This window comes from Drosophila mojavensis, unplaced genomic scaffold (assembly GCF_018153725.1).
Source record: "Drosophila mojavensis isolate 15081-1352.22 unplaced genomic scaffold, ASM1815372v1 contig_136, whole genome shotgun sequence".
Lineage (NCBI taxonomy): Eukaryota > Metazoa > Arthropoda > Insecta > Diptera > Drosophilidae > Drosophila > Drosophila mojavensis.
The window spans coordinates 11,036,565-11,061,215 of NW_025318667.1; the positions used below are offsets into that span (position 1 = coordinate 11,036,565).

The following is a 24,651-nucleotide window of genomic DNA, read 5'->3' on the forward strand; positions in this document are numbered from 1 at the left end:
TATTCATATTGTTGTTGAGCTCGTCATTTGCATCTGCCAGCTAGCAACAACAACAACAACAATAGCAACAGCAACTCTCTTTACACTACTCAAAAGTAAGGGGTACTAAAGTTGAATAATTTATTTATGTTCAAGACTTGAAGTATTAGCCTATGTATATAGAGCATTGAGTCACTCAAGATGCGAATTTATTCTAAAATCGTTTACATAGGCAGCATGTTATATGTTAGTATAACAGTTTTTAAATGCTAGCGAATTAGTTTGTTATATGCTAATATAACAGTTTCTTATATACTACCACAACAGCTTGTTATATGTCTTATAACAGTTTACTTTATGTTTGTATAACAGTGTATTCTACTGTTGTATAACGGTCTTATTGTAGTATAAGAATCTTGCATATGCCAGTATAACAGCATATAAAACACACTAAATGGCAAGTTCATCTGTTCTACTGATATGCCAGCATATAACACGCTGTTATACTAGCATATAACAAACTGAGCGTATGATAAATTCGGTGAACAAAACTATCAACCGCAGTTTTGTAGCTAGGATCAAGTGTTTAAAATATGGATCACTATGTGAAGTTGAAGAAATATTTTTCTCCAAAAATTTATCTGATCTATCGAATCATTTTGTGATAATACAAGTTAATACTGTAAAAAGCATCCTATATACATATATATATATATATATTCTTGATCAGTGTTATAATTCTTTATCAGTGTGAAAACTTTCCTTATCTACGTTCGTCTTTCTAATGCGAGCGATAGTACCAACAATTTCAAATTACGTATGTAAATTTCTTCGGTTGCTCATATAGGAACTGCGGATATCAGAGCAAAGGCCTAATCCGAGAAAGACGTATAGTACATATTCCCTTTCCTATTGGTGGTTCTCTCTTCTTTTTTTTCTCCATAGCTTCGCTTTGTGTCTCACCCATAAACATGCTGCTATCTGAATGTATGTATCTATATCTATCTATATCTATATCTATATCTGTATTGTTGCTATTGTCTCTCGCTGTGCAAATAGCTCTGCACTCTTTGACTGTATCTGTGCGCTTATGTTTTATCTGTATGCCTAGACTTCATGCTGTATGGACTCAAAGCCCACGTTTAAGGTTGTCCACCTAACGAGAGAGAGTCTCGCTCACACATGTACGTACACACACACACACACACACACATACACACCTGGAATTACACCTATGTGGATATTTGTTTGCCCATTTTCAACAGGTTGTTGTTATATATCTATCTAAAAACTGAAAACTACATTTGAGATCGTTTGCCGCTGAAGATACAAAAGCGCAGCGACGCGTCGTTAGGAGTCGGCGTTGCCGCCAGCAGTCGCCGTCGCCGTCGCCGTCGTGGTCGGCGTTGAGAACAAACAAAAACAAAAAAAAAATAAGCAAATAAAAGCGTTGTCACTTAAATTCAAGTTAAATAGCCAACGCGCATTATTTGAGTTTTGAAATGGAGAGCACAAGTCGGAGTTGGATATGCCATATACAAAAGTGTATATACACACTTATGTATATATGTAGATAGCTCAGTTGGGGTATATACATGTACATGTATGCATATGTGTATGCATGTCTGGACACTGGAAATGTTTGTGTGTGCACAACTGGACGGTGTCTTGTGCACCTCTGTTTGAATATGATTAGAGGATCATTTCATGTGCTCGCACTGCACAAATTCTAAAGCTCCGAATCGGAGACGGAGATCAGCGGAAATGAAATTAAATGATCTGTATACAGATACATATGTGAAGAATCATCAATAACAAATTTGAGTAATGTCTTGGATTTACAGACTGTAAACAAAAGATAGCTGAGGAGGTTCTCAAACAAGTCTAATTTTGATTTATTTATTTATTTTTTGAGTTCTCATGTACTGAATTATTGAGCTCGTGAGACAATACTTTGCCTGAGACTATTGAGAAGGGCTTTTAAGTGAGTTATGGAAATCGAAGATAAAATAAAACGAACCAATATGTTTACGTATATTAGGATTTATTTAATAATTTTAAATGTTTTTCGTGTAGTTCCGAATTATATATAATTATAAAATTCTTGGATTCCCTCATACATTATATTTTGCATTAGATATGCATAGCTATATCTAAATGTATTCTACTATCTTCTCAAAGATTTTCCTACGAATTAACTCATTAAGCTAAACAGCTCAAACTTCAAGTACTCGCAATTAGACAAGCTGCTAAATAACAATTATAGCAAGTAAGAGTGCTCTAGTCGGAACTGCTCGACTAGTAGATACCCTGAATCTTGCTGCAAGATTTGGGCTATATTATGAGAGTTTATTCAATAAGAATTCCTATAGATAGACCTTCTAAATTCAACTCACAACGCGTAGTTCTTTAATATTGAAAGCTCATTTTTTCAGTTTAGGAGAAGGATACCACGCTATCCAAAATCAATAAATTACTAACTATTTGCATTCCTTACATGGACCCAAGCAGTAAATCGAAAATCGAGAGCTTTAATGGTATTCAAGTTAAGATTAAAGATATAAGTCAAATGATCGATTATTGACGATAATAGGGAAATGGGATGAGTTATCGAAACAATTGATAAACTCGTACTGCGTATGCTCTATATCTGTATACATGTCAAATTTCAAGTTTCTAGCTTTTATGATTTACGAGATCGTTGCGTTCATACGAACAGACGGACGGACAGACGGTCATTGCTAGATCAACTCAGCTTCTCAAGCTGATCAAGAATATATATATATGCATAAATACATTATGAAGTGGCCACGCCTACTTTTGCCAGTTACATATACTTACATAAAACCAATAGACCCGGATTTTCCATTTACAATGGGCTCAGGGCATACAAATGAAATGAATGTTTCAATCGATACTTAAGCTTTAGCGCTACAATATACAAAGCACGAAAGAATCAAACAACAATTGATTCTATTTATAATTTAGTATTTTATTAGATGGGGAAGAACGGAAACTTCAGCTTTTAGGTCATATGTATATATTGAGCACGTAATTTGATCAGCTAGACTGATCTGATACTTGGGGTTCTGGCATCTCATTTGAGTCTGCATAGTGAGTGTTCCCATCAAATTCCACACAAACATACACACACACATACACTCAAATTTTGGGCTACAAAAAGCTGACGTTGGCGTCGCTTGGTCGCTAGGAGTCGCCATTGAGCCACTGAGCACTCATACATACACATACGGCACACGCACTCACATACAAATTCATTTGTATATGAATAAAGTGCTCAAGTTTGGCCGCTTGTCCGCCAGGAGTCGCCACTGTGCCGACGCTAGTGAACTGAGCGCTAATAGGCTAACAAACGCACGCACGCACACACGCACACAGGCATGCATATGCATATATATGTATATGTGCAAAGCACTCAAGCTCCGAATGAATCTGCTGACGTTGGCCGACAGGAGTCGCCACTGAGCAACTCCAAGTCGACTGAGCGCTCGTCGGCAGCGCAACGATCAGCCTATTGCTTCACAAACACACTATCACACACGAGCGTACAGTCGGCAAATGCAGCTTGTGTGTGTGTGTGTGTGTGTGTGTGCGTGTGTGAGCGAGCGCGCGTGTGATCGTTGCGCTGCCTTCGCTGCCTTCGCTGCCGTCGCTGCCGACGCTGTAACTGTGACGGCGATTGTGGCTCTCAGCGCGTCGCTATTTTCCCCAACAGCGCAATGCACATTGCGTTCACTCGTCGATCGGTCGCGCTGCGGGCAAGACGTTAACGCTGTGGCCCAACTGCCGCCGCAATCTTTAGTTGCCGGCAAACTAACTAACTGAACAATTCGATTTTGGAGTTCATTTCATATTGCCCGGCTCTCGGTTGGCTGTTGTATTTTTTTTTTTATTGTGTTTTTTTACTGTTGTTGCTGTGGCAGCTCAAAACGTTTCAAGTTCAGGGGCAAAAATAAGAGAGAAAAATTTTAAGAAATAAATTATAATCAAACGAAAGAAAAACGCGAACACTACACGACGCCGACGTCGCTAGCGAGTCTCAAGTGCCAGCCAAGTGAAAATTAACCGGGTTTTTTTCCGTTCTATGTACTTTACAATAATTTACTTACGTTTTTCTATTATTTTTTGTTGTTGTTGGTAATTTTTTTCCCCCGTCGAACTTAAAAAAAAAAATTACAAAAACTGTGAGATAGAGTCGTAAATTCGACTGCCAAATTAAAATTTGAATTTTTTTTGCTGACAATTGACGAAGCAAAAGAGAAGAGAAAAACATGTAAGTCCCATATTTTTTGTTGCTGTTATTTTTAAATGCTCATTAGCCTTACATAGAGGTGTGTAATAAGTACGTGTACTTAATTATGACTGAAGCTGATTGTCGTCTGGTCTGGGCCTGGCCTGGTCTGGTCAACAACAACGACGACGACGACGACGACGACGATGAGATTTCATCGTAATTTTCTCGCCTTGACTTTCGACTTTTGTCTCTCTTGACATCTTCTCGCATTATTAGCTTAGCAAAGTAATTCTCGACTTTATTTTGCTCTTCTTCTGCTTCATCTTCTCCTCCAGCTTTTTAGTTGAATATTGAACTGCATGCACTAAATTCGACTTTATGATAAGTCATTTTCGAGTTAGTTTCGTTGGCGGCTAGAAAGGCAAAGTGCACATTTCTATAGAACATAGAGTATATGTGGAGATATATCTACTTATACATACATTTATAGATACTCACATATATGTATGTGTGACAGACAGAGTCAGAGACACAAAAGAAAAAGTCATGCATGCTCATAATTTATATTTTAATTGCTTCAGATTTCGAAAAATAAAACTTAAGTAATTTTTTTTTTGTTTTAGTAATTTTGTGCTTAGATAAGCATATTTAGTGCTAAAACAAGAATACACTTTTGCATTTGATAAACTCAATGTTGAATACCCTGTAGAATCATGTTTGACAAATAAATGTTTACTGAATTTTTTTTGAATAGAATTTTTACAATATATGTTGTGAGAATTTTTAATAAAATTTGTATTTGCTAAAATTGGATTTTTGAAAAATATTTATTTATTTTTTTTAAATTTATTTTATTTTTTTTAAATTTATTTTATTTTGTTTTTTAAATATGCCTTGTATATAAATACATATATACAAGAGTTCTAGTTGACAAATTTATATTATATATATTTATATATAATATAAATATATATTGTACTCTTTTTAATACAAATAATTTGTAGTATTTTTAAAAAGTATTTTTAAAAATATTTCCTCTTATTTTCTTGCAAATTTCTCATTTTTACTTTATTTAAGTTCTTTCTTTGGGAGAGTCATATGCATTTAAATTGGACATATTTTTGTATACCCTACCTTAACTATATGCATGTATTATAGATATCGTGATGAAATATATGTATAAGTATATATTTAGTGCTGTATTTGATCATATACCTGTCTTTCTACCCCACAATGGCGATAGATATCTGAACTTTCAACTGTATTTAGATACCCTGTACTTGCAGTGGGTATTTAGCTCGACTCTGAAGGGATAGCCGACTTTGAGCTTGGCTTTAAACTGCCGGCAAATGGGCTGATCTTACCAACTTCCCAAGCTCAAGTCAGCTCTGAACGGTACTGATATAATCCTTCTCTTATAGTACCCAATGGCTGTGTATTCAGATACCCTACACTAACAATGAGCAGGTATTTCAGTTGACTGTGTCTCATATATATCTGCCATCCAGTCTCCAGAAGAATACCCGATTTCTAGTGTTTCGTACTACACTAACTTTGAGGAATATGCGCTTTGGCAAGACCTTTGCCTCTTTCGAACCTGGCTTAGTGCGTTGCCTTGGCAAGTTGCACTTGAGAGCGAAATTTGTGGTATTGTTTACAATTGGCCATTGAATTTGGCTCCGTTTCTGACGAATGGAACCAAACACCAAACCAAGTCGCGAATGCAGACGGGCAACCAGAGACCCATTTAGTCGAATTCGCTGCTGATCCAAATAGAAATGGGTTCGACTCTCTCAATTTTCAGCTTACACACACACACAAGCACATGTGTGTTGTTTTAGGCTTTAGTGAGTCCCTCGGGTCCCGTTGCTGCTTATGCCAGCGCTCATGACACAGGGCTCCAATATACACACATATATGAATATATTTATTTATTTATGAACAATCGTCCCATATAGGCCCAGTAAATGAGTCCCCTTTCTGTGCGGACCTGTTCTGGTGTCGCGCAACACGCCCTGGGCTGGGTTATGTTATGGTGCGGCGATAAGATAAGCTTCGCCAGGCAATGCCAATGGCAATGGGCGATGGCAGCGCGAAGACCTATTACAAATCCAATAAAATCCAAAAATGAAAAAAAAATAAAAAAATTAGTTTAATAATTCCATCGAAATGATTTCACGCTAAATGTATTTCATTTAACTATTATTCAATTTAGTTATTTTTATTATTTTCCTCGTATTTCTGCACTTTCCACTGCTCGCGCCCTTCGAAATTCCGGCGATATATTGATAAGACTCCTGGGTAGATTATGAACATGTGTGCTTACATTTTATTAAATTTGTTCAGTAATATGTTGTTGAACTCATATCTAAAAATTGGAAGTGCGTCCCCTTGCCACCTTATTAGGTTTATCAACATTCTAGGAAACGTTCACACAAGTTTTTACCAGTTTTCTATGTAATTTTTTTTTTATTTTAGTGGGATTTTGGTAGAGGGATTTTAGTAGAGCAAATATTCAGTAAGTTGTGTATATACCTTATAAATAAAAAAATTAGATTTGTATAAGATAGTTTTATGTTTTTATATGCACTTTGATTGTAATAGATTTTTCTGATATCTCATTTTTCAAGATAAAACTGAAAGACCTGCAAGTTTATTTAGTTCTTATATGATATTCAAATGTTATTCAATGATGATTCACCTAATATTTAGAGATCAGAGTACATATCTTCAAGTCGTGCATCTATCATTCATTTCCTTCCTGTATATAATGCTCTATATAATGCGAATTTCTTAGATAATTAAAAACAAAATTAAATAAAAATCCAAAACTATATTTGTTAAATTTACAGGGTATTTGTAGGGATTGTGCTATAAGCTGAAATTGGTTAGATATTTGATGTAATTGGCCGGCTATAGCTGGTTCTATATAGCATGTGCCGCAGAGAACCATAAAACTTTATAGAGTATTTATGCGCTTGAACATATTTGTTATGCTTTTCTCTTTTCGCTGGCTCAGCTTTAATTTGATGAGCTTGAATGCATAAGAATACAGTTATAATAATATCATATATTTGTGGACTTGCTCTGGTTCTGGTGCTTGTCTTCTTCTTGGATTACACATATTTGGCACATTTGCTCCACCTAGCAACCGCAGTTCAGTCGATCCACTCTATCCATAATGTCATATCCCATTGGAATTTTCGGGGTTCGGGTCTTCTAGCAGTCGCTGTGCTGCTCATTTAGCTGTATCTGGCCTGGCGTCTTTGCTTTGGCATTTCCCCATTATCTTATCTGTTGTCTGCTTCTTCCTCTTGCTCATTTGTTTGCCACAATTTGTTGTTGTTGCTGCAGCTCTCGTTTATTGTTGTTATTAGAGAAGGTTTTGCTGTGTTTGCATTACGTCTGCGTATGCGCTATATAATGAGTGTGTCTGTGTGTCTGTATGTGTATGTGTGTGTGTGAGTATCTGTAACTATATGCTTATCTGTGGACTTAAGTCCTGGCCGGCACTACATAGATATATAGATAAATATGTGTATACACACATACATATATAGATATTTATATAGCATATCATATCATATCATATCATAATTCTGGGCATGTTCCCCTGACGCACAAAATGATCGATTGTCTCTAGCTGTGGCTGTTGCTCATGACCAGCTTTCTAGAGCAGCTAGGTGTGTGCGTGTGTGTGTGCGAGCGAGACAAAGCTACAGCCTTATGGAGTCGAGCAACTGAATGAATAATTTGACTAATATTTGTTTATGAAACACAAGTGTTTTCACACCCAGGCACACACACACACACACACACATACACTACAGTCGCTCACTACACACACACACACACATACAGTTGATTCCATGGCTATTACTGTATCTGCATGTAGATAACCCAATTTGCACAAGTGTCGGGCTTATTTGCTGCTGCTATGTTCGTTGCGGTATATGCGTAAGATCTATGCGCTTTACATACCCGGCAACGGCTTTGGCTTTGGCTCCGGCCACGCCCACAATTGACACTTGAAGCGCCGTTAGTTTTGTGCCAAGCCGAGCCGAGCCGAGCCGAGCCAAGCCGAGCCAAGCCAAGTCAAATCAAGTCAGTCATGGGTTTTTATAGCCAATTTATTGCCGTCAGGTTGTCGTCAGCTCTTGCAGCGCTCTTCCTCTGGTCGCCGCTTGGCGGCCATTTTGTAGTCGGCTTGCTCGACTTTTGACTCATGCTTCACGATTCACGATAGTCGGCGTCTCTCATAAAATCGTTATTATCATGCGCTCGGCCACCTGACTGCGTGCCTCGGCTAGAGACCCTTTCTTCTAGCTGAGGCACGGGCAACGGGCAACGGGCAACGGGGCGCATGCGCAACGTGCACGAGCAGTACAGTTGTGCTCGCCGAATATAGTCCATGTACATATGTATAATTTCATATATATTTAGCTTGAGTTAACATTTGGTCTGACTTTTCATTTTGTTTGTCTTCCCTGTGCAGCACTCGGGCGATGATCAAAATGTGGAGGACAGCTGGTTCTGGGAGCCCGCTGGCTCGGAGGCAGCAGCCACAGGGCCCGGCAAAAGCGCATCGGATGCGAGCTTGGTGGAGGTGGCGCTGCCCGACACACCGGATGTGGCTCGGCTGAATCTGACCATTGCGAGTCTGGAGCGCGACAATGAGGAGCTGCGCCACTCGCTGGACATGCTCGATGCACAGCACGAGCAGGCCATGCAGAACATGCTGGGCCAGAAGACAGAGCTGCAGGCGCAGCTGCAGGAGCTGAAGCAGCTGCAGGCCGATCGCCTGGTGGCGCATGAGCTGGAGATGGCGCGCCTGAAGGCGCAGCTGGCCAACGAACAGAAGCAACAGCAGACCGTGGCGCTGGAGCGCGAGCAGCTGCAGCAGCGTGTGGAGCAGCAGGGCGCGGAGCTGCAGCGCTGCATGCTGGAGCTGGCCGAGATGCAGCAGCTGCTGGAGAAGCGGGGCGCCGACAACGGTGAGCTGATCGAGCGCGTCCGGCAAGCGGATGCCGAGCGGGACAAATTGCAGCGCGAGCTGGAGGAGCTGGTGAAGCAGTCCAAGGAGAAGAAAACGTCCGAGTCGTCGACCAGCTCCTCCACGGGCAAGCACAGCGAGGACGAGTTTATAGTCGTACGTAATACAGATGCCACTGGCTCCAGCTCGGATCCAGACCCCGATCCGGATGTAGATGCCGACGCCGACGCCGATGTGGATGTGGATGCCACCAAGGAGGCGCTGCTCAACAAGCTCGGCGAAATGGAGTCACGCATCGCCGAGATGACGGCCATCAATGCCAAGCTGCAGGACGCCCAGCTGGAGCGGCAGCTGGCGGAGAATGTGCGCAATGAGCAGTTGGACGAGCTGGAGACGCGTCTGCGCATCAGCGAGTGCGAGAAGGAGCAACTGCAGCTGGAGCTGCAGCGCAAGCTGCAGCAGCTGACGATGCAGAACCAGGAGCTGAAGCTGAACGCCGAGGCGGACCAGGAGACGCACGCCAATGATCTGGAGCAGCAGCTGGGCGCGCTGCGCGCCGAGAATCGCCAGCTGCGCCAGGAGCTGGACTCGAGCATTGCACAGGCGAAGTTCCGCCAGGCCATTGCCGAGGAGAAGCAGGAGATCACTGACCTGGACATGGACCTGGATCTGGATGCCCTGAGCCTGGCCGAGAGCAGCTCATCGCAGTTGATGGCGATGCTCGAGGCGCTGGTGGCCGACAAGTCCAGGCAGAGCCTGGACCGCACCTATCACCTGCTGAACGATCGCCTCAAGCACCTCGACATGGCCGAGCGGGACGTGATGGATCTGCGCAAGCAGCTGCTCATTGCCGAGCACGACAAGAAGACGCTCGAGGCGGACATCTCGCAGTATGTGCTGCAGTGCGACGAGCTGATGAAGAACAACGAGGCGCTGCTCAACGAGATGGACAAGGTGAAGCGCAACAAGCTGGAGACCATCGAGGAGCATCACGAGGAGACCATCGCACAGCTCGAGCAGCAGTTGGAGGAGTCGCAGCTTCTGCTGCAGCACCAACAGCAGCAGCTGCTCGGTGAGGCGCAGCTGAAGGCGCAGCTGGCGGAAAAGCAACGGGAAATAGAGGAGCTCAAAGTTCAGCTGGATAGAAGTAATCACAGACAGGCCGACAGCTATCAGTTGGAGCGGCTGAGGCGGGAGTTAAAGGACCTGCAGCTGGCCAAGCAGGAGCAGGAGGCGCAATTGGGCCTGCAGCTGGAGCAGCTTAGAGTGGAACTGCGTGCCAAGCAGGAGCAGCTGGAGCTGAAGTTACAACAAAATGCAGATGCCATAGCTGAAGTGGGAACGCTGCACATCCAGCTGGACGCCCAGCAGGAGGCGCTGCACGAGAGCACAGAGAGAGGCGAGGAGCTGGAGGCGCAGCTGAAGAAATTGCTGGAGCAGTCCAACGACATCACAGAAGCCGAGCAGCAGCTGGAGGAATTGCGCGAGCAATTGCAGGCGAGCGACCTTCAGCTGCTGGAGAGCAGGCGGCAGGGCGAGCAGCTCAAGGTGGAGCTGGAGGAGCTGCAGTTACAGCTGAAGGAGGCAGCTGAGCTGCGCACTCAGCTGGAGGAGAAGACGGCACAGTTGCAGCAGCAGGAGCAGTTGCAATCCCAGCTGAATGAGCTGCAAGCGCTGTGCAAACAGCAACAGATCGAACTGAAGGATAATCCCATGCTGAGGAGCCTACGGGAAGAGCTGGAGGCGCGGGCAAAGCAGCTGACGCAGTTGGAGGAGGAGCGCAATCAGCTGAAGGCAACACAGCTGGAGCTGCAGGCGAAGGCAGAGCAGAGCGAACAGCTCCAGCAGCAGCTGGACGAGCTGCAGGCCAAGTTGGAGGCACTGCAGCAAGCGCCGACAGATGGCGCCGATGTGAAGCAGAAGGAGCAGGAGCTAGAGCAGCTGAGGGCGCTGCATGCGGAGGAGATCGCTCAGCGACAGCAGTCGATCGCCGAGAAGCAGGAGCTGATCAAGGCGCTGCAACAGAAGTACATGGAGAACACGCAGTACTATGCGGAAATACAGCGACTGCAGCCGATGGAACAGCAGCTGCGCGATCTGTTCAAGGAGCGCGAGAAGCTCTGCGATCAGATCAATTTCCTCAAGGAGAAGTCCGACATACTCACCACAAATCTGCTCACCGAGCAGAGCAATCAGCGCCTGCTGCACCAGCAGCAGGCCGAGGCCCAGGAGCAACAGGCGACGCTGCAGCGGGACTTGGAGCGACTGCGCGCCCATCTCGTCGAGATCGAGGAGCTGCACACGCAGGAGAGCGTCGAGCTGCAGCGCGAGCTGGACGAGGCGCGCGCCAAGCACGCGGCGCTCCAGAGCGAGGTGTCCAAATCCAGCACCGCCTACACGTCAGCCAGGTGAGTTAGCGTTCGCTCGGCTCATTAGCGTTTTGCCAAATTAGTTGGCGATAAGCGTGTCTGTTGGCCACGTTGAGTCACGGCGACGGCGGCCATTTTGAATGCGGCCGGTCACGCTCGATGGCGGCGACACGTGGCGAGGCGAATTCGAATTCGAATTCGAATTCGACTTCGCCAGCTGCCAGCGGCTCGAATTGCATTCGATATGCTGCAAGTGTGTGTGTGTCGCGTCATTAGCATTTCGATTGTTATCGATAACAGCTGTCAGCTGCGAGCAGAAAACAAACTAATTACAAGTGTGAAGCGAAATTCCGGCTTGAGCACTTTGAGGGCTTTTCAATTAGCTTCGATCAGATAAGATGCAAAGTTTTACAGTTCGATTTTCTATGCAGCATTCGCGCCAATCAGCAGGCGGAGACGCTGCAGGCGCAGCATGCGCTGCTGCTGCAGCAGCGCGACGAGCTGCTGGCCAAAATCGGGCAGTTCGAGGACCGCGAACAGAAGCAACAGGCGGCCCTAACCAATCTGCAGTGTGCGCTGGAACAATTTCAGAATGGTAAGCCTCCCATCTAAGCGAATCCAATTGGAATCCAATTGACATTGGCTGACATTTTCTGCTGCTCTTCTTCCACTTAGACAAGGAGCACGAGATTACGCTGGCCACACAACGGATGCGCCGCGAGATGCAGGCCCAGTTGGAGCAGCAGGCGCATCTGCAGTCGGAACTAAATGCGCTGCAGCAGCAGCTGGCAGAGGCCAATCAGGGATTACGTGCCGCATCCCGGCTCTCCGATCAGCTGGAGGCCGGACAGCAGGCCATCGCTGTGCTGCGCGACGAAGGTGAGTCAGTGCACAGGCAGCGGGCATGTCCATGGATTATGACTAACCCAACACTTCTCAGCGTCGACCCGCACCCGCCTGCATCCCCCCACCCCCCCACTCCTCACTACCCGAACCCCCCCCATTCCACAAATGTCGGCAATTTCGTTTCGTGTATCTAAAACGCATCATCAATTCTGCATCAAATCAACTTTCAAGCTATGCAATTAGCAATACCCTTTAATATTAGCTACGTTATCGGCATGCTCTTAACCCACGATCCACGCAGACCCTAATCTATATACATACATATATGCATATCTATATGTATAACAATCAACTGTTATATACATATATACTTATCTATTTATCGAACTCACGCATACACCCGCACCAAGCTCTATTTGAATGCTAATTGCTTTATCTGCGAGTGTGTGAGAGGTGTGAAAGAGTGCGAGTGAGAGAGGGAGAATAAGAGAGAGAGAGCGAGTGAGTGAGTGAGTGATTGACTGAGTGTGCGTGTGAGTGAGCTAGCATGTGTGCATGGCTGTTAGTGTGTGAGCAAGAGCGAGTGAACCAGCTGTCACCTCACCCGATTCTCAAAGGTAAATATCAGCTGGTAATTCTGGGAGCAATGCCCAATATGAAACACTCGGAATTTCAGTTGGTATATACTTTTTTGAATTGCATTTTATCACCAAAGCGCAAACCAAAAAAGAACAAGAAAAGCAAAGAGAAACTTAAAAATAAAAACAACAAAAGAAATTGAAACAAATCAAATCAAACAAACAAACAAAATTAAAAAAAAAAAAAAATAAAAAAAATAATTAAAAACACGCAAGATCGCACCTACGGCATGTGGCAATTGGCATATTGGCTGTTAACCCAAGTTGGTCTTTAGAGAGCAGGTAAACCCAATCGGAACGAACCCATAATCCAATTAGCTTGTACGCCCGCACCGCCCTCAACCACGTCCGTCTGCTTGCACTAACCCAACACCAACACTAGCACCACCAGACCAAGAATAACCCAATGTTTCCTTCTGTTGCTACTACACACAAACACACACAGACACGGTTAATACTTATTTTCAAAAATAAAAAAAATAAAACCAACAAATTTAAGAAATTTTCAAGTTGCCTTTTGTGTTGTAAACTAAATGTTTATTTTTTTTATAAATACATTTTTTTTTACATATTGCAATTTCAATTATGATTTGTAGCTAATAGCTTAGCTGGTATTGGAACCACTGTGCAGAGGACAATTTTAATTAGATCTGAAACTAATAAAAAAAAATTTTAATAAAAATGAAATAAAAAAAAAAAAAAAAAAATAAATAAATAAAATAAAAATATAAAGATATTAAATAAAAAGGAAAATCAACAAATATTGTAAATATTAAAAAAAAAATTAAAAAAGAAAAAAAATTTTAATTAATATAAAGAATTAAAGTTTTTTTTATTTATTTTATATTAAACGTAGCAAAAATATAAAAACGTATATAATATAAAAAAAAATATATATATATATATATATATATATATAATATATATATATAAAAATTGGGAACATCTTCATATTAGTTAAAGAAAAAAAAATTTTTTTTAAATTAAAATTGTAGTCTGCACAGTTTTCAATTGGTGTTAATTATAATTAATTTATTTTGCTGTTGCTTGCTTATCGTCTTAGTATTGTTACAATTACTATTATTATTATAATCATTATGGTTATTTGATTGATGTGAACTCTATATAAATTGTATGCATTCTATTATTTGTTTTTAGTTTTAATTTTGTATGTATGATTTAATTTGCGTACTATTATTACTTATACTTTCGTATTGCCTAAACGTTTTTTTGTTGTTTTTTTTTTTCCGAGTTTCTTTTTAAAGAGTTGATCGTAAATCGTATAATCGTATATGATATTTAAATGTATAGATATATATGAATTTATATATATACAGATATATAAATGTATATCTAACGTATATATATATATTTCTATATATGGATATATTCTATGTCCAACTCTTATCTGCAGCATTGATTAATCTCAATTTGTAAATGTGAGCGATTTTTAACTATTTGACGCACTCACTTTGCAATTGGAGATTGCTCGAGACTGCAGCATATGCCACATTTTGTACAAAAAAAAAAAAAAAAAAAAAAAAAACCAAAAAATAAATAAGCTAAACTGATTTATGTATTGCTTACATATGTAGCCTACATTATATATTCCTCTACCATACACATATATACATATTTATTTACATATATGTATATCTATATCCTTCGTATATGTACATATATTTATGTACTCGACTGTTGTTTTTGTCTTGATCTATTTTTTTTTATTTATTTTTTTTAAATTTATATTTGTTGTTAATTAATTCTGTTATGCCCGTTAGCTAAATGATTTGATTTGATACGAACTCCCTTATTATTTCTAATATTATTGTTGTTTGAGTTGAGTTAATGCATTGCAACACAGCCCCACACAGAGTAGTAGAGTCCAGACTGACGTACCAGACCCCAGCTATAGACCCCAAGCAGCTGCTTTATTTAGCCACAAGCCGCAGCATCTGCATCTGCATCTCCAACAACAACAACAGTAACAACAGCAACAACAACAACAGCAACTGCATCAGCATCAGCATCAGCGTCTGTACGGTTGAGTATTACATCAGGTACTGGTGTGCCAATTAACTAACAACCAGTACTTATGTCATACTACGCCGTGCAGTGGGCGCACTAACCGCATGCCACGCCTTAAACAAAAATATATAAAAAAAAAAAAAAAAAACTATTTACGCGCGCGCGTCTTTGTGTAAGCCTTAGATTTAAGAACTGTGAGAAAGCGAAAGAGAGAGTGTGAGAGAGAGATAGAGAGAGAGAGAGAGAGAGAGAAGGGAGAGATATCGATAGATCGAGTGAAAGGAATTGCATGCCTCCCATTACATAATAAATAAATGCAAATTTGTTTTCGCTACTTTGCACAGTGGACAGCCTGAAGGAAGCCAACCGGAAGCTGGAGCAGAGCCTCAGCAGCAGCGAGTCCAGCCAAACGGACAAGATCGACAAGAGTCTCATCAAGAGCCTGCTAATTGGCTATGTGGTCAGCGGGAATGCGGGCGATAAGCAGCAGGTGCTGCGCATGATATCATCTCTGCTGGACTTCAATGCCCAGGAATCTGATAAGGTTGGCCTCAACAAGCCCCAAAGCAGCTGGCTGGGCAACATACTCGGCGGTGGCAGTGGCGGCGGCGGTGGAGGCACCTCTAGTGCCAGCTCAGGTAAATTGTGAATTCCTTATTGAAGCAACAGCTCCACTAACTCAGCTCCTTGGTGCAGGCAATGACAACTTGGTGCAGGCCTTTGTCAAGTTTCTGGAACAGGAATCCCAGCCGCAGTCAACGGCGCAGGCGCGACCCAATCTGCTCAGCATGGCGAAGCAAACGGATGCAACTGAAGCACCTGGCGGTGGCGGCGGCGGCGGAGGAGGAGCAGGAGCAGGAGATGTTGCTGCTGCTGCAGCAATAGCGTTGGCAACTCAGTCCACTTCAACTTCAACTGCAGCAACTGCAACTACGACTGCAAGCACTGGACATGCCACGCCCCCCATCTCGATATTGCCCCCGATGCAGTCGCTGCTCATGAGCAGCAACGAATTTGCGCCCACGCGCAGCTCCAGCTCAATATTGAAGGATATTCTCAGCGACACCTGATTGTTGTAGAACAGCTTGGAGCTGCGTGCTCCGCGTGTGATTGACTTTATAATTATGTGTCTTTGATTACCTTTTTTTTTTTATTATTTTTGTTTTGTCTAAACTCTAATTCATATAAAATTGAATAGTTGTATATTAAAGCGTGCAATTCAAATGCCGTTTGTCAGCGACGGTTGAGTCCCGGCCAGAGTGTACTACTCGTATAGATCGCTACAAATGCATACCTATATTTGTAATCCCCTTTTGTAACACCCCCACACACGCACCTGTAAATATGTAATATGTTAAAAAAAAGTATATCTATATAAAGAATGCCAATCTATTGGGCAGCCAGCGAGCTGCCCTTGAAGCGCCTTGAAAGCAGCTCGCTGGAACAGCAGCAAATAAAACTTACAAACATAGAAAACTGGAAATAAATATATAACTATAAATAAATTATACAATGTCGCGTTTCAATTGGGTTGGCAGAATCTATAAGTAATATGAATTGTGTCTTATGAACATGACTTGATTTGAAAGTAGAGGAGCTGCCTCTCTGCTCCTTTTCTGTCGTCCTCTGCTCCTGACCAGGATGAGACGAGGTCAAGAGAAGACGGTAGACGGGGGAGGGAAGATCAAAATCAGAGGAAGTTAGAAATAAAGATCAGCAGGAGAGCAGCGCAGGAGAAGAGTGCGAAGGGACAGACGTGGTCAGAGGAGTACAGGATGAGACAAAGTCAAGGAGGGAAAAAACCACAAAAGGAACCCAGGAGGAATCTAAGTAATGTTGAGGGCTGAATAGGAGAATATTCCATATGTGGAATATGCCATATGTGCAATAAGCATGCATAGTTGCACTCAGACCAAACCCGCTCATACAATACGGTAAATGATTCCAGACTTGAGTAAATTTATCTTATAATAATTATTTTATATATTTATTTTATTTTTTTTATATAGTTTCACTATATTTGTTCAGTTTACAAATGAGTTTTACATAGTTTCAACATGCAGCAGAGATCCCTAGATATATGGATATATGCGCGCTCTTCACTCTTAGCTAATTTCATAGTCGTGTGCACTACGGAATGCTGGATCGATCCTTGATCTTTGAGTCAAGCAAACTGACATTCCTTATGGGTTCAAGCCCATCAATGCTGTAGCCGGAAGTCCTGGGGGGTAGCAGGCATGCATCATTAGCTTGGAGTGAGTTGTTCTCATGTTCCGCTTGAGCTGCTCCTGGTCCTCGATTAACTTCGTATATTTTAGGGATCTTAACCAGCGTGACTACTAATTATTGAACTTTTACAGGCTGCTTTAGCTCAGACGGACGGATGGACATCTTACTGTTTGACTTGAAATGATATTGGTGACAAAAAAGTGTGGAATATATCAAGCTCAAGATCGATTGTAAAAAAAAAAACTGTTCTATTGTATAACAGTTGGAGAGTTTAGAAGTTTCAGTCAATTAGAAAGCATTTGTTTTTTTTTTTTTTTTTTTTTCATTTGCATAACAAATTCAATTAAATCTCATTTTATTTCAGTTTTTGTTCTTTTTTGTATTTGTTTTTTTTACAATTTATTAAGCTAAAGTGTGAAAAAATTTCGCTTTTAATTTAATATGTTATTTTGTTTTTGTTTTTTTTTTTCTTTTATTTATTACATTACAATATTTGTTGTATGCCCATTTTTATTAAAGTCGTATTATAATTATTAATGTTTTTTGTTTTTAAATTATACATTAATGTAAATTATGCAACTTGCTGAGAACTAAAAAAGCATTAATTATTTATATATAATGAAATTAAAAATGATTCACTTCGGTTTCTTTGTTTTTTTTGTTTTAGCGCATTTTTGGTTTAATATTAAATTTTTGTTTTTATTTTTTTGCTTTGCGATTTATATTTAATTCATATTTTTTACATTAAGATGTTATTGTGCAGTTTGTTGCTGTTTTTTTTTTTGTATTTTTTTGTTTTGTATTTTTTAATCATTGGGTATTTTTTTGTTTGACATTGAAGTTAATTAATTATAATTTTATGTTTGCGTAACAAACTAATTCAGGCGTCTTTTTGTATCTTAATTTTTGGTTTTTATTTTTGTATTTTTAAATACATTTATTAAAGTTTTATTTTTTGTATTTTCCTTTTATATAATATATCTATATATGTATATGTATATATATGTATATGCGTATATATACTTTTTTATAAAAACAATTGATGTTTGTGTTTTTGTATGTATGTGTATGTGTCTTTTTTTAATAATAAAAATTAATACATACAAAACTGTTGTCGCACTGCATTTTTTGTATATATATATATACATATATATATATATTTATATATACACACAATAATATACATGTAAACATATATATATATATATATATATTTCCAGTTGTATTATAAAAAATGGCGCTCAAACTAAATGATTTGCTTCTTTTCTTTATTGTAGTTACGAATATTAAAAAAAAAAATTGATAACAATAGTTTTTTTTTTTTTTTTTTTTACTTTTTTTATATCATTTTTTTTATTTATATAATTATGCGTAATATTTTCGATATTGCGAAAACATTTAGATGTATGACAGCTCGGTTTGTTTTGCTTTTACTATAATATTGCTAATAGAAGTCAATGTCGAGATGAAAATAAAAAACCCAAGGAAAATATCTACTAGAAAATGCATCGACCTATATATACAAGTCGTGTGTGTATGTGTGTGTGTGTGGGTGTTTATGTCTCAGTGTGTGTGTGTTGGTGTTGTCTTTAAGCAAATGCACAATACAAACTGTTATACTGCTACAGAAATAGATATATACATATGTATATATATATTCATATATGTATATATATATATATATATATGTATATGCTCATACATATTATCTTATATATACAGTCGATTTGTTAAGTAGAAAAGTGGCGGGTGTCATACATTTAGCAGCTGCTTCTTCTTGTTTTTTTTTTAATTATTAATTTTTTTTTGCCTTTGCACAAATTTATATATATATATTTATATATATATATATATATATATATATAACAAAATATGTATATATTATACAGTATAACAATTGCTGTTGTTGTTGTTCTGGTAGGGCTTTTACAGTCATCTGAACCACTAGTAATTTGTAGCCGGGGAAGTTGCTACCAAATAGAGTTGCTCAATAACTGCGCTTTGGAAGTGCGGAAGGTCGAATGCTGTCGCGAAATGAATGCTTGAAGGCTTGAAACTAAGACTAGCTAAAAAGAGAGTGGCTTTGTTGCTCTGGAGCAATGGTGAGCTCTCTATGCGATTCTCAAAACGTTTTCTTCGAAATAGAGAGTATTTGAGAGCGAGAGCGAGAGACAGTGCGACAGAGACGGAGAGAGAGTGTATGTAAAGGAGGTGTGTGCTTCAAAGAGTCAGACAGCTGTAGGCAGATGTAGGCATATGGCAGGCATATATAAAGTCTTTACAAAGACGTTCAGTTGTTTCTCGCTAATAAATATTTTACTTCATTTACGTTTTGCTTAAATTGTATATAAAAAAATATGCTAACTGTGCCTGTAACACTCTCTTCTCCGCATCATCTTTTGGTGTTTCGAAAAGAATTGTTATATGCATGTATGTATATATATGTATATATATATATATATATATATATATATATATATATATATATATATATATATATATATATTATATATACATATTCAAATTACTTTTTTTTTGCTTGTTTGGTGTATAAATATAAATACATTTTTCTTATTGTTTTTCGTTTATTTCAGATATATATGTATATATATATATATATATATATATATATATATATATATATATATTTATATATATATAATTTTTTTATTTGTTTTTTTTTTTTTTTTTGTTTTTTCTATACAAGCTTTTTTTTCCTGTGGCGCTATTTATTATTATTATTTTTAAATATAATTTTTAATAAACTTTCCATTACTGCTGCTGCTGCTGCTGCTGCTGGTGTTGCTGCTAGGTAACTGTGTGTGTGTGTGTGTGTAGGGTTATGTATGTGTGTGTTAGCAGCTTCTTGAATGTTGTAATTTTGTTTTATACATATATATACATATATGTATACATATATATATATATATATATCTATATATATATATCTTCTTTGCGTTTTATATATATTTGCGTATAAATTTTTAAACATTTTGTTTAGTATTTTTTCAGTCTGTTTATTTTTTTGTATTGGTGAAAGTGTATTCGTGTGTGTGCGTGTATTCGGCTTGTCAATTGTAATTGATGTGTGTGTCAGTGTGTGTGTGTGTGTGTGAATTGCAAATACTTCGCTGGATGGAAACTTTCATAATTGAGTGTTTTCTTATTTGGTTTGGTATTGTTAAGCGTTAGTTGCTGCTGACGCAACTGTACTTAAAAAAGCCTGGCATATGGGCAAATGGCGGCTGGCAATTGGTTTATGGCTGCGTGTGTCTGTGTGTGTATGTGTGTGTGTGTGTATGTGTTTGTCTATGTGTGCAACCAAAAATATATATTAAGAGTAAACTAAATAATTAATAATCATAAATTTAATAACCAACAAAATTTGATGAAGAAATTTACAAATTTTATATATTGAATATCTAATTGCAGTTTTTTTTTTTACTTTTTTTTTTTTTTATTATAATAATTTGGTTTTAGTTTTTAGCTATGCGTATTAACTGGCTGCATTACATATAAATGTTTTTTTTTTTTTTTTTTTTTTTTTTTTATATTTTTTTATATTTTTATTTCCTTTGAATTCATTTGCTATGCTTCGTTTGATTTTCATTCTTATAATGTTTTTCCCTTTATTTTATTTTTTTTTATTTGTATGTATTTAACTAGACTTATGTAATATATTACAAATGTAAATGTACGAGTATAAAGCTAAAGTTGTTCATTTAATTTTTCTATAGTGATTCGACAAAAAAGCATTTATTTTATTAATTAACTAATATAATATTCCACGCTTTGATTTAAGTGTACCTAAAAAAAAGTTTCTTGGTTTCAGGGTTTCTTTGTTTTTTCGTTTTTTTTTTGTTTTTTTTTTCTTGTATTTTGTATTTTTTTTTATAGATTTTTCTGTTGCCTTGCTGGTAGAATTGCACATAATTTGGGCCAGCTGTGCGCGACAGCCTGTTGAGTGTCATGCCAGTGAGCCTGTGTCACGTATGTCGCACAGGCACACAGTCAACGGATATGGCACAGTGCTGGCACAAACTATTAGTCATGCTTACATAACAATACATATGCGCGTCTGACATTTATTGCTCTCTAAGTTAATTGCAATAATATATGTTTGTTGTTGTTTAGGTTGTTTTTTGTTTGTTATTTGTTTTGTTGCGTTGTGACCTCATTCAGCAGCACAAAATATGCAATAAGTATTTGGTTGTAAATATTTTTTGTTTGTTTAGGCATATGTATATTTATGTGTATATATGTACACATATATATGTATGTGTATATATAACTTTATTCTGTCTAATGGCAATGATGCGCGTGTTGCTTCGAACGTAACCTCGGCACAAAAAATATTTATGCTAAAATATGAAATATATTTGTCTTTAATTTATTCGATTATTTATTTATAGTTTTTTGTTTGTTTGATTTTTTTTTTGTGTTTTTTAATTTATTAAATACTTAAATATATTATTCATGATTCAATTATTTCAATTGTACAAATTTCTTTTATTTTATTATATTTTATTTTATTTTATTTTATTTTTTCATTTTTTTAGTTTTAGTCGCAGTTTTTGTTGTTCTTAAATCGCGTAAGCTTTAATTGTTTTTCATTTATTTTTTATATATATTTGTTTCGTACGCTCTTGATAGACGTCTTCTTCGTATTGAATAAAATGGTTGCTTTTATCCACTTAGTGTTTTGCTTTTTTTTTTTTTTTTTTATTTAATCTCGCCCCGCCCCTCATTTATAACAGTGCACTCAGTATATATATATATATATATGTATATATATAAATACAAATATCTATATATATATACATATATATATTATATTTTTGTTTTTGTTAAACTTATGCATTTTGTACGGAATTTCAAACTTAATTTTCTGTTATTTTTAATTGATTTTTTAGTAGCATTTCGATTAATTTTTTGTTTTTGTTTTTGGTTTTTTTTTTTTTTTTTTTTTTTTTTTTGTAGCATGTGTTCGTTTCATTTTATAATAATTATCAAATTGATTTTTTGTTATATTTTGTCGTGGTTTTTGTTGTTGTTTTTCGTATTATTTGTCAAACAGCCAACAAAATGCTGATAATCATGAAGCTCTTCAGATTGGCGATTGGCAAGCGTTCGTTAATCAAAATATGGAAATTGGAAAAAAAATAGGCGTCAAGGGGATTTCGCTGGCATTAGCTCGAAGCATTGAAATCAAAAGGCGCTAACGGTAACGGGGAATCGTGGCTAGAGAAACAAAGCGAACGATCGAGGATAGCGAATCGAGAATCGAGCAGAGATCAGTTTATGTTGATTGCAGTTTCGGGATTCGCAATACCAAAAGCAAATTTGCAAAGACTTGGACTTGAATGCGTTCTTTTTACTTCAGTTTTAATTTTTTTTTTTATGCTTGGTTTTGGTTTTTGTTTCGGTTTACAAAGGCAACGCTTAAACTGGTCCCTATATAATATAATATTATAACTGTGATTTGTTTCCTTTTAGGTTTTTTTTTTTTTTTTTTTTTTTTTTTTTTTTGCTCTTTTCCAATTTTGTTTTTGTAACTGTTATACGCCATTGCAAGTCCAATTAGAGTTGGAAAAATAAGCCAAACTGCCAAAAACTAAATGAATCAATCAATCAAAACTACAAAAAATTATAAATACATTAAGCAAAAATGTTTTGCAATAAGCAGAAAATACTATTGGGAGCTCAATATTATTGTTTTGTTTTTTTTTTTTGTTCTTTGTTTTTTGTTGTTATTTTTCGGTCAATTGGAAATTGGAAGTTGTTGCTAAACAGGTTCTCAAAAAGTTGTTGTTGTACAATTTTCGTTATGGTATGCAAGTGTGTACGAGTATGTGTGTGTGTGTAGGTGTGTAGGTGTGTAGGTGTGTGTGTTCATACATATGTACTTATGCATGTTGTAAATGTGATCAATTTCTACATTTCATCATATTTATATATAGAGTTAGGCAGTGTGTTCAAAGCACGTGTGTGTTATTGTATGTGTGTGTGTGTGTGTGTGTGTGTGTGGGTTTGAGCGTTTGACTGAGAGCATATTTCATATGGACTCGTGTGCTAAATGCATACATACATAACTGTTATACATGGATGTATGTATGTATGTTCTCATGTCAACCAAAATTCAGTTTTCATTTCAATTTTTAACGATTTTTTTTACAAAATTTTGAAGCAATAGCAAAGCATATGTGTATGTGTGTGTGTGTGTGTGTGAATTTGCATGTGTGTTAGTGCGCAATGGAACCTCACGCTATTCTTGTTGTTGTTATAGAAGTATGTAGATATCATGTTGTTAGTAGTCAATCAGTATTTAGTTAAGCCTTAGTTGATTGCATTCTAACTATGATTAAATCGCATTGCTAATCAAAAAGTTAAATGATCGAAATGAAAATCTGAAGAAAAGATACAGATACAGATATATATATATATATATATATATATATATATATATATATATATACATTGTTATGCTTAAAGCGTACTTGGAGTACCTAGAACAAAATGCAATTTCGTACGGATTAAAAGATTTAAGCTTTGAACAAAGCGATACGAAGCCAAAAGAAACGAAACGAAATGGAACGGAACAGAAGAAAACGCAACAGGCGAATGCGAAATACAGCTGAAAAGTAGGCAATATTATTGTAATTTTGTTAAGTTCTGTATTTCTTTTGCTTTGAAGCTTAACCCTGCATTTACTTTGTTTTCTTATTATCTTTTTTTTTTTTTTTTAAATTGAATATGCTATTTAGAGACTTAATAAATAAATATATATGTGCATATGTATGTGCACATATACATAAATTTCTTTACATATATATGTATACATTTTTTAGATTTTTTTTATTTGTTAATTTTTCTCTAATTTTTTACTTTTGTTTTTCATATTAATTATGGTTTTTTCTTTCTTTCGTTTCGTCGAATTTGTTGCTGCATTTTTATTGTTGTTGCTGCGGCTGCTGCTGCTGCTGCTAGCGTTATGGATTGTAAAAGTCGAATGGACCTAAGGTAGAGAATGCGATCATCATTATCATCATCATCATCGTCGTCATTATCATCATTATAAACTTCTTCATCGTCATTGTCAACATCTTCATCTTCATCATCATTATCATCATCATCATCATTATCATCTTCATCATCATCATCATCATCTTCATTATCATTATTATCATCATTTATTGTTCTTATTGTACACTCTTTGTGCTCCTTTTCTATACACAAACTCTCACACTCACTCACACTCACTCACACACACACACACACACACACACGCACACACATGCACATAGTTTGTACTTT

At 37.8% G+C, this 24,651-nt stretch overlaps 1 protein-coding gene across 1 annotated transcript in view; it reads left to right on the forward strand.

Annotated features, from left to right (window-relative positions):
- Window positions 1-16,618, forward strand: part of LOC6585200 (myosin-10) — a 30,659-nt gene extending 14,041 nt beyond the window's left edge. The window contains exons 3-7 of the mRNA XM_002010800.4: window positions 8,730-11,635; window positions 12,028-12,191; window positions 12,272-12,475; window positions 15,453-15,746; window positions 15,805-16,618. Coding sequence (XP_002010836.1) covers window positions 8,730-11,635; window positions 12,028-12,191; window positions 12,272-12,475; window positions 15,453-15,746; window positions 15,805-16,178 — 3,942 coding nt within the window. The 3' untranslated portion in view covers window positions 16,179-16,618. The remainder of the gene's footprint in view (window positions 1-8,729; window positions 11,636-12,027; window positions 12,192-12,271; window positions 12,476-15,452; window positions 15,747-15,804) is intronic.
- The last annotated feature ends 8,033 nt before the right edge of the window (window positions 16,619-24,651 follow it).